Genomic DNA, 10,959 nt, shown 5'->3' with positions numbered 1-10,959 from the left:
TTTGGCTTTTCCTCGCCATGGGCTAGAACAGCTAGGACAGTCGGGCCTGGTTGTCTCTAGGGGCTTCAGCCCACACCCTCAACAGCAGACCCTTGGGTCTGAGCTAAGCAGTCAGTTAATGGTTGACAGTTTGTATCTTAACGATTTCCAAAGGTGGGTGCTGCTTACAGCAGTCCAACCCCCTCTTCTTCAACCCTTGGACCCTGGACCCAGATCTCTGACCCTAGGTGCCAAGCCTCTGAATTCGAATCCCCAGAGCCTAGATATGAGAACCCAGGTCTCTGAACTGAGGTCCCCCCAAACAGGGCAATTCCAGGGGAGGTCCAAGGGCTCTCTATTCCTAGATATCCAAAAGGCAAGCAAGCTGGTGAGGACAAGTCGCCTCCTCAGGGTCCAGTTAAAGTTCCAGTAGGACAGATAGCCCAGCTTGGAGGAGGAAACTAGGGGTGGCAGATGGGCCAGGGAGCAGGATGGGGTATGGTTGACCATGTGGGCAACAGAGACGCTACCCCTGACGAGCACCCAAAGTTTGGGCACACCTCAGGCAGGAGGAGCCAGGGTCACTCATCAATCGATCTATCCTGATGGAATACTGCTTACACAGGAGGAGGTGGGGCTGGTTAATATTTGTCGGGTTCCTCCTGGGCTTTGGGCCATATCTTCCACTGGCCCTGGACTCTATCGTCCCTCCCCTGAGCTGGGCTGGGCCAGGCTGACAGCATCGAGTGGCACCAGGCAGACACCCCTGCAGCTATTCCCTGGGGAAGGGCACCAGCAGCCACAGGGTCAGTGTGCCAGGGAGGTGAGGAGGGGGTGAGGGGGTCAAGGGGCTTGGGAAATTATATGTGTAGGTGGGGGAGGGGGCAGGACCCTTGTCTTTCAGCCTCAGGTCAGGCTTACCGGATCTCTTCCTTCACACAGAAGTGAGGTGAGTCCCCTGGCAGGCTCTGGACTCCCTGGCTTGCCTCCTGTCAGGCCCCTTTGCCAGACATGGGGGTGGCCACCCCTTGAAACTTGCCCCAGCCCCCCCCAGCCCCAAGCTGAAGGCTCCTTGAGCTCAGGCTGGCCAGTATTCTTTGCCCACCTGAGCAGGTTTGTCCTGGACTTGGACTCAGTGTGACAGCTGCCAGGGGCTATTTAGCTGCAGTGCTGGCTTCCAAGCCAAACAAGAGCTCTAGCCTGCATGGGAGGGGTGGGGGGAAGGGAGGTTCTTTCCAGAGCCTGGAAAGTGGGGAGGTGGGAGCCAAGGAGGTTCAGGTCAAGCCTGACCATGTAGTTGGAGTCCTAGAGTTCAAAGGAAATGAGGCTAGCCCAGATGTGGGCAACTGTTCCAGGAGCTGGTGGAGACATTGGAGGAAGTAGAGGTCTTTGAGATCTTTGAGATCTGAGATCTGCTCCCCAGAAGCAAGGGAGATGAGACCAGTCAGGAAAGTCAGCAAGGCTGTTAGTTCCTCCATCAAACTGCCAAGTTGGTGAGAGCAGGGGCTGGGCTTCCTTGGGTTCTGTGGGACTAAGGCTCAACAAGCAAGGTTGGTCCACTACAATGGAACTAAAGGTTGGGAAAAGTCCAGACTTGGGTGGGCTCCAAACAGGAGGTAAGGTGAAGAATCTTGGGAAAGGCCACATGAGGGGCTTGGGGAAACTGAGCCTGGCCAAAGATTCTGCCAGGGGAGGTCAAAAAGAGATATCCCCATTTCAGAGATTCAAGAGACAGCTTCACTAGTGAGAAGGGTTTTGGAGAAGAGGGAGTCATCTAATCAGTCAGGTACTAGTAACTGAATTCTTTTCTCAATATGGCAGCAAGGGACAAAGGGAGACACCTTTACCTTCACCATTTTGGGGCCATGGAGCTGGGAAAGAGATGTCTAGAGAGAAAGAGAAAAGCAGGCCTCAGTTTTCCCAGAATAGATACTTGTTGGCACAGCCAGAACCAGGACAGGGGAATAGAGCTTTGCTCCCAGAGCAGCAAAATTTAAAGGGCTCAAAATTTTCAAATAATCTTTTAAAAGAGAATGGTATTTTAAAATGTGTTGCTCTCATAGTTGACAACACTGGCATTCCTTCGGTAGCATAAAATGGAGTTAGTAAAACTAATTAGATAAATTAAAAAGAAATTAGGGTGTTGAACTTTCTCCTCTACAGCAGCCACCTCCCATATGAGCTCCCTTGCCCTTGTTGGTCCCACTTTGCTCCCCACCCAGCAGCCCTCTCAGTTTCCCAGGTCTCTTCCTCCACAGGGTAAGTGGCTTTCTCCCATGGGGCCAGTGTCCCAGGCTATCTCCCTTTTTTTTTGAAGGGCCAGTATTTCTGTTTTCCCTTATTACTTGTGGTGGTTCTGTCTGTTGTGGGGTATTAATTCCTCCTTCCCCTCCCCCCCACCTGCAAGATGGTATAAGGGTAGAGGAAGGGAGAGGAAATGGAGCACAAATGAACTGTCCCCTGTCCCCTGCCCCCTCCACTATCATCTCCCCTGGGTTCTTCATATGCTGCATAGATTAAAGGATTTCTGCTGTGTTTGTATGGGATCACCAGGTATAGGAGAAAAGGTGGGACACACATGAGACCTCCAACTGGAATGCCAATGCTTTGCTTGCTAGGTGGGGCCAGATCCAGGAGAGGGGTCTTGGTGGAGTTGCCCTTTGGGCTTTTCTCTTGTCCCTTCTCCCCCCTCCTGGAAGTGCCCCAAAACCAGACTGATAGCTGGACTTTAAACAAATCTCACTCAACCAGTCTGGATTTCAAAATCAAGTCCCTCCTCTTGAAGCCTTGATAGCTGCCAGACTTCCAAAGGAAAAGTTGGCCAGTTGGTGGCAGCGCCAAAGGCAGCTGCTCCACAGGGGCCTGGCTAGGCTCAACTGGAGTTCCTGGAAGGAAGACTTGAATGGGAGGCCAGCATCTTAGATGGAGGCCATGGTCATCAATGCTCCCCTTCTGCACCCCAAGACCTGAGGGAAACAAAGCAACATTGGACTTCTCCAAGAGGATCACTGAAGGGTGTTCGTCTGCTTCAGGTTCAAGAGTCAAAAGACAGGTCTGACTTTGTTTCCCTCCAGGATAGAGAGCTGAAGGAGAGGCAGGTAAAAATCAAAGAGAAAGCTAAATCCAGGGAAATACTGGAGAGAATGGGGGATGCACAAAGCAATGGAGGGCTCAGAGTTGAGATCACAAGAGAGGAGTCAAGCCAGTCTCCCTTTGCCTAAGGAAAGGCATTTCTGAACCTTCCTTGATCATCTGCTCCTGAAGCTATCCCAGCCCAGCCCGGCCCGGCCGGCCCTACCTCCACTAACTGGCATTATGAATTTCACAATTGACGCCAGTTTGCCCAGGAAGGCACAGTACAATTGTCTTGGCCAGGCTGGGTGGGCCCCTAGGAAGAATTTCCGGCATCAAGTCTCTGCTCTGTCGATTACCAGCTATGATGGCCATCCAGCTGAAGAAGACCTCAGCCATGCTCCAGACCCACTTTCTCATTTTAGAGAGGAACAACCTAGATTGGGAAGGGACTTTTGCAAAAACACAGAATTTGAGATTTAAAAGGGATTTCAATGACTATTAATCCATAGTTCCTGCCTGAACTAGGCTCTCTTTACTTCAAAGCTCTCAGAGAGCGGCAGCTAGGTGGGGCAGTGCATAGAGTGCAGCCCTGGAGTCAGGAGGACCTGACTTCAAATCCGTCCTCAGACACTTCATATTTGCCTAGCTGTGTGACCTTGGGCCAGTCACTTAACCCCATCGCCTTCAATAAATAAAATTAAATTTAAAAAAAAAAAACAAAGCCTTCAGGGAAAGGGAAACCTCCAACCACATCTTGAAGGGAAAGGCAGCTCACATTAGAGGCAGCTAGGTGGTCCAGTGAGTTCCAATCCTGCCTTAGACACTTACCAGTTGTGTGACCCTGGGCAAGTTGCTTCACTCCTGTCTACCTCATTTTCCTTATCTGTAAAATGGGAATAACAATAACACCTACCTCTTTTGGTTGTTGTGGGAATCAAATAAGAGAATATTTGCAAAGTGTTTTTGCAAAGCTTAAATGTCCCTAAATGTCCACCATAATTACAATTTGGTTACTTGGAAGTTCCTACTAATAGGAAAAGTCACATGTGGAGACCTTTATAACCCCAAACACAAACCAGGGATTCATTGCTCTGCCTCTGACCTTGCTCCACTCCTTGCCCCAGTTCCCTCCTTCTTACTTTATGCCTGGGTCCTTTGACTTCAAATGCAGCAAGCACAAATGAAAACAGGGATCCAATTTCCCACCATTCCCACTTGGCAAGAAAGAGAAACAGGATTGGGATGTGGAAGAGGTTGGACCTATTTCTGTTCCCAAGGCTGAAAGTCTATGTGTCCCCAGATGATGTGGGTTCAGACTTCATTTAGACTAGACAAAATGTACTGATCATGATGACGATGACGATGATGATGAAGAAAAAGATGACAAAAAAGATGAAGAAGAAGAAGAAGATGATGATGATGATGATGATGATGATGATGATGATGATGATGATGATGATGAAAGGGAAGAGGTCTGGACCTGTGTGGGGAGAACTCATTGTGAAAATTTTCTGCACTAATGCAGATGAGCAATTCATCTGTGACAGCCATAGCTGTGGCTATGGCCTTCAGCTCTCCTTGTGACTTGCCCAGTGTGTACCTGAGGCCGAATTTGAACCTTCACTTTCTGAAGACAAGGCAACACTTTCCTAGGTATGCCACAGTGACTTCCTAGGGACACATAATAGAGACTTAAAAAAAAAAAGACTCATACTAGACTAGAAAATGATTTCTTGGACAATGGAAACTCCCAATTTCTTGCCTGGTTGTAGAGTTAGGTGATGTGTATTATTTGGTTGGGACTGATCATTCTTTTGTCTGAAACTTCAGGGGTGGGTGTGTGGGTGGATATACCAGAGAATGGACTTGAGCTCAGCTCTGAAGACACTTCTCTACAGCCTCTAAGTAACAGTCTGTCCCTAAGGTCACACAAATTAGAAGTGACTGGTGGAAGCAGGACTTGGGCACAGGTCCTCTGAGTTTGTGTTGGCCAACTTACACTTTTCTGCAGGCTAAATGAACCTTAACTTCTTTCCCCCATTAACATCATTTCCCAGTATCTTCTCTGGGCTCCGAGGCTTCTCTTTGAGTCTTTTTTGGATTGTGGAAACTAGAACCAGGCAAAAGTCTCTAGCAAGGGTTTGATGGGGGTCGGCACAGGCTGACTCTGTGTTTATTTTCTAGTTGCCCCTCATCCCGATTTCTAGTTTCCCCAGAGCCCTCAGCTGCTAGCTCACACTAACAGTCAAGAGAGGTGAGCTTATCAGGGGGCTGTGGAGTCTATGCCCTCCAGTGACTGACCTGAGGTTGCAACAAATAGATAGGGACAGAACAGGCTATTCTTTTATGTGGGGCAGACATTTCAGGTCAACAAACTGGGAAGTCAGGTTGGGTGTTCCCAGAAGCTTGGGGGTGGGGGAGGGAGAGAGCAGCAAAGACCACCTAGCTGCCTGCCCTAGGCAGCTCTTCAGAGGAGGAGAGTGGTTCCACATTAGGCTGTACCACTGCCTACCACATAGACCTTGGCAAGTCTCTGAACGCCTCTGGGCTTAGTTTCTCCATCTGTAAAATAAGGGTTCTTTTGAGTGCTTTCCATATCAATGATGCTGTGATCCTGGATGCTCAGCATGGGACCATGGGGTCTTCTCCTGGCTTCCCCAAGAAAAGTAGGAAAAGAAAGGGCACTTTTGGGGACCCCACTGGTCTACCAGTGAGGGAGAAGACCCAACTTTGCCCTGCCTAGGAGAACCTCAGTATGAACTAAAGTTGTCACAGGGGCAAGTGTATAAGAGTTAAGAAGCCCAAGCAACTGAATGAGAGATCCAAGGGGATCCTGGTAATAAGGGGGAGGGACCTCCTGCCCTCCCAATCTATTCCCCTGGCCAGATCCCCTGGCTGCCTTTCCCCTCCCCCCCTCCCCTGCCATTCTTCTGGCTTTATGGCGGGTATGGGGATGGACCGGGCGAGCACAGAACAGGTGGGTGCAGGCTGGGTGTCCGGCTCTGGGACACAAGTGCTCTGTGTCCAGGGTGGGCGGAAGTCAGGGCGTTTGATCTGAATTCTAAAGGGCGTTGTTCAGAGTCCCACAAAGCCCCTATTGTGTCCATGCTGGGTATAAGGCAGCATATGACTCCCCAGCACCCGGCAGTGAGGAATTGGGACGCAGGCGCGGACCTAGGGATCACCCCCCAACCCCCCCCCCCCCCCAGCACGGGTATGAAACCATAGGGACCTGTCCGGGCGGCCTCTGGGATAGGCACTCCCAAGGTAATATGTGGGGTGGATGGGGAGCCCAAACCTGGTGGGGAAGTGGGGCATGGCATCTGAGGGAGGGAGGGAGGACTCCCTGGTGGGGCTGGAGCCCAGGCAACTCAGTAGAGATCAGACTTGGGCCAGCAAGAGAGGAAAGGGATGGAGATGAGGTGATGGGAGAGCTTGGGGGAGGGGGCTCACTTTACCAAAGAGCCCCTGGCCCCATGTAGAGCTTGATGCAAGCATCAGGGCTTTCAAGGTGGCAGGGGAACCTCAGAAGTCATTCAACCTGATCTCCTTCTCCTCTAGCAGAGGAGAAAACTGAGGCAACCTAGAGTAGGAAGTGGCTCTATGGAGCTGTTGTGGGAGTGGGTGCTGGTGGGGCTTACAGCCCCACTGGGGCTACTGTCTTTTCAGGTCAAAGTGAGGCGAGATGAACTGGACGGGCCTGTACGCTTTGCTCAGCGGGGTGAACCGGCACTCCACGGCCATCGGGCGCGTCTGGCTCTCGGTCATCTTCATCTTCCGTATCATGGTGCTGGTGGTGGCTGCTGAGAGCGTGTGGGGTGACGAGAAGTCCTCCTTCATCTGCAACACCTTGCAGCCTGGCTGTAACAGCGTCTGCTACGATCACTTCTTCCCCATTTCCCATGTGCGCCTGTGGGCCCTGCAGCTCATCCTGGTGTCCACGCCAGCCCTGCTCGTGGCTATGCACGTGGCCCATCAGCAGCACATGGAGAAGAAGATGCTGCGGTTGGAGGGCCACGGGGACCCCCTGCACCTGGAGGAGGTCAAGCGCCACAAGGTGCACATCTCAGGCACACTCTGGTGGACCTATGTCATCAGCGTGCTCTTCCGTCTGCTCTTTGAGGCCGTCTTCATGTACGTCTTCTACCTGCTCTACCCAGGTTATGCCATGGTCCGCCTGGTCAAGTGTGACATCTACCCTTGCCCCAATGTGGTGGACTGCTTCGTGTCCAGGCCCACTGAGAAGACGGTCTTCACTGTCTTCATGCTGGCCGCCTCAGGGATCTGCATCGTGCTCAATGTGGCCGAGGTGGTCTACCTCATCATCCGGGCCTGTGCCCGCCGGGCTCAGCGCCGCTCCAACCCTCCCTCACGCAAGGGCTCAGGGTTCGGTCACCGACTGTCCCACGAGTGCAAACAGAATGAGATCAACAAGCTGCTCAGTGACCAGGACAGCTCGCTCAAAGACATCCTGCGACGTAGCCCTGGATCAGGGGCTGGCCTGGCTGAGAAGAGTGACCGCTGTTCTGCCTGCTGAGGGCATAGTTGGAGCCACCTCCCCCCACAGCTCTGGCCTTAGTCAATTGTCAGTCTCCCAGTGTGCTAGACTGACCACAGCACAAGAACCCCCCCCCCACTTCCCCTCCAGCCCCAAGCCCTCTGAGGAGGGGGAAGTAGGGAGGAAAGGAGAAGGCATGGGGGGGGGGGTATGGGACAGATCTCAGCCCCCTCCTCCCTGAACATAAGGGAACAAAGGAGGCTAGAGTTCAATTCCTGTTCCTCTCCCTGGGACCCCTGGGTATTTCTGGGGTCAGGGGTGGGGGAGGGCTTTGCCAACACTTCCACTGATGACACTAACCTTGACAACATTTGGGGATCCTACCGGTGGGGTGAGGTGGGGTTGTTGCTGGCACCTGGGAAAGGCTTGGATGGCTGGGAAGAACCAGGTTCTTATTTCATCTGATCAGCTTGGGGTGGGGATTGGTCAGTACTACCTTTGACTCTAGGACCCAGGCCTGGGCCTGCAATGTTACACATTAAACAGGATTTTACAGTAAATGTGACTGTGACTTGTATATTTGTTGAATTCTTTCCCCTGCGACTTCCGCCTTCCCCCAGCTGAGTTGGCTTTGCCTTTGCCTTGGTTGATGAAAGGAATGAAGTTGACAAAGCAGTTCTCTAACCAGTAGAAGCTATGGAACAGGGACCTCTCTCCCACTCCCCTAGGACCCCATGAACCTCCTTGCCTGCCTTTGGCAAATCCCCACAAGTGGGATTCGGTTTCGAATTTAACCCTCTGCTTGAGAGCTGTGCCAAATCAGGGAGGAGCTTTTCCAGGCTTTTCTTGACCCCACCTCGCACCACCACCCCCACCACTCAGCAGGCCCTACTTCAAGGTACAGTTCCTGTGTCTGGTGGCCTCTTTTCTCCCATTCTCCCACCCAGCCCTAGGCAAATGCCTCCTCAAAGCTTCAGGCAGCCAGAAGAACCTTGTCTCTCCCTTCATTGACACCAAGTTTATGGGTCTTGACTCTAGAGTTGGAAGGGACCTCAGAGACCCTCTCCCCCATACCTCTCATTTTACAGATAAGTAAACTGAGGCCCAGGGAGGTGAGCAACTTGCCCCAAAGAACACACGTAAGTGGCAAAACCAAAATTTGAAACCAGGACCATTCCCTCCAAACAGAGGGCTCTTTCTATTGCCTTCTGAATAAAGTTTGGAAGAGAGTTCGAACTTTAATTTATATTCTTTTTCTTTCTTTCTTTCTTTTTTTTTTTTTTTGCAAGGCAAATAGGGTTAAGTGGCTTGCCCAAGGCCACACAGCTAGGTCATCATTAAGTGTCTGAGGTCGGATTTGAACTCAGGTCCTTCTGACTCCAGGGCCATACTCTATCCGCTGCGCCACCTAGCTGCCCTAATTTATATTCCTTAGCAATCTAAATGTAAGGGAAAAAATTCAGAACACTCCTCACAGACAGGTAGTATAGTGAGTGAATAGAGTGTTGGACCTGGAGTCACATCCAGCCTCAGATACTTCCTAGCTGTGTGACCCTGGGCAAGTTACTCCACCTTTGTTTGACTCAGGTTCCTCATCTGTAAACTGCGGTTAATAAGAGCATCTGCCTCCCAGGGTTGTTGTGAGATCATAATTATAAAGTGCCTGCTACAGAGTAGCTGCTTGTTCCCTTCCTCTTCCTCAGAAGAGGAACACCCCCGTTGTGTTTTTACTGTTCCCAGAATTTTCTTCCCTTCTGGGAGTGGAATTTGAGTGGAAGGGAATCCAGAGGAGGTGACTTGGCCAAGGACACCAGGTGGTAGGCAGCTAAACCAGAATTCTAAACCAGGATTTCTAGCTCTATTTGGGGGAGACCTTGGTAGGATGGGAAACGCCTTCATTGCTGAATGAAGGCTACAGTCTATTCACCTATGTATGGGTCATCTTGCTCAAACCACCATGGTCCACTTTAATTCATCAATTAGGTTATCAAAAGCTCTCTGAGATTCCTCTGCAGCATGGCAGAGGATTCTCCTAATTCTTTCTCAGGAACTGCCTCTGGACCCTTCTGGGGACTTGTTCAAAGAAATCTCTTGAGAATTCTAAGAATTCAGAGGTGATTTGGCTTTTCAAGCCCATAAAAAAATATTCTCCTCTTTGCCCCTTTTATTAAACTCCCACGCATCCTCAAAGTAAGGGATATCTGATCAGCTGAAACAAGGGAGCTTGGGAAAGCTTTTCCATCTTCAGAGGGTTCCTCCTTCTTTTCTTCTAATACCATCTTTGAGAGGAGGCCATATTGAAACCCATCTCTCAGAAAGAAAATATCTTCACTATTCTTTAAGTATTTAACCTTCATCAAAAAAGCATTTGCCCAATCAATCTCTTCCCAGGGCAGGAGTTAGAAAATTCCCTCTTATAGGAGACCAGTCCCATAGCTCTGATAAGAAGACTGACAGGAAGATTTTTGGACTAGTTTTCTGTGTGTGTGTGTGTGTGTATTTGAGAGAGAGAGAGAGAGAGAGAGAGAGATTTAGTTAGCCTTGTGCCATCTGACCATGAACTGATGTAGGAACAGCCTTGAGGAATTGGGAGAGTGGTTGGCATAATAGTGGGAAATGAGTGAAGTGCCATAGTTGAGGGCAGAGAATTGGAGTGTTGGTCACCCAATTTAAGGGAAATAATTTCTTTTCTGACATCCTTCTAGATTTGACTGAGAAATGAGGAGTTCAATTATGGATCACTGAATAGCGGAACTGTGGTCAAGTCATTTACCTTTTCTCTGGGCTTCAATTCTCTTCTATTTAAAATAGTTGGAGTTGATGGTCTCTGTTACTGCAAAATCTGTGACATTAGAACAGGTAAGAAACAAATCCGCACTTCTCAGAGAGCTGAGAGCATGTTGGGCTGTTGATTTTCCATAGCCTTCTCATTGTCCTCCACCTCCACCCACAGGAAGGGAGAAGAACAGTCCTATCTTTGACTCCACTAGAAAGATTTTCTCACCTGAAGCCTGAATTTCTTAGCCCAGAAAAAAGAACAAAGACAGAATCAATGCCCAGAGCTGGCCAGACCATTCTAACTTTCATCTAGCCCTTCATTGGTCCTCTAGGACCAACTACCCAATTTAGGCCCTGCAATTGGAGACTCTCAGCTCCCTTTCCAAGCTAATTCCTGCTCATTGCTCTCCTTTGCATTTCTTGTGATACAATCCAAACAAGCCATTTACTGTTCTCTGATACTATGCTGCCCTCTCCAGCCTCCCTGGGAAGGCATTTCCCACAAGGCCTGGCCATGGTTACCACTCGGGCATCAATCTCCTTGCCTTCTGAGAAGACTCACCTCAGGCTCACAGGCTTCTGGGAAGCCTACTTTGAGCTGCTGCTTCCATCCAAGGATGTGTTGGCCC

The 10,959-nt window shown here is 50.3% G+C and overlaps 1 protein-coding gene across 4 annotated transcripts; it reads left to right on the top strand.

Moving 5' to 3' along the window:
- The first annotated feature begins 662 nt into the window (after nt 1-662).
- Nucleotides 663-8,136, top strand: GJB1 (gap junction protein beta 1). Of its 4 annotated transcripts, none has more exons than XM_074206678.1 (2): nt 663-802; nt 6,724-8,136. In XM_074206678.1, the coding sequence occupies exon 2, from the start codon at nt 6,740-6,742 to the stop codon at nt 7,589-7,591; it is 852 nt and encodes a 283-aa protein (XP_074062779.1). In that variant the 5' UTR covers nt 663-802; nt 6,724-6,739; the 3' UTR covers nt 7,592-8,136. The 4 variants fall into 4 exon arrangements, with proteins under 4 accessions (XP_074062779.1, XP_074062778.1, XP_074062780.1 ...); XM_074206677.1 differs by having other exon boundaries at nt 664-785; XM_074206679.1 differs by lacking the exon at nt 663-802 and adding an exon at nt 847-928.
- The last annotated feature ends 2,823 nt before the right edge of the window (nt 8,137-10,959 follow it).

This window comes from Macrotis lagotis, chromosome X (assembly GCF_037893015.1).
Source record: "Macrotis lagotis isolate mMagLag1 chromosome X, bilby.v1.9.chrom.fasta, whole genome shotgun sequence".
In the NCBI taxonomy this organism is placed as follows: domain Eukaryota; kingdom Metazoa; phylum Chordata; class Mammalia; order Peramelemorphia; family Peramelidae; genus Macrotis; species Macrotis lagotis.
The sequence above is the reverse complement of the archived record's forward strand: the minus strand, read 5'-3'. Positions and strand labels throughout refer to the sequence as shown.

What these genes read in the sequence shown, in the direction of transcription:
- GJB1 (XM_074206678.1), top strand. Translation starts at nt 6,740, where the DNA reads ATGAACTGGACGGGCCTGTACGCTTTGCTCAGCGGGGTGAACCGGCAC.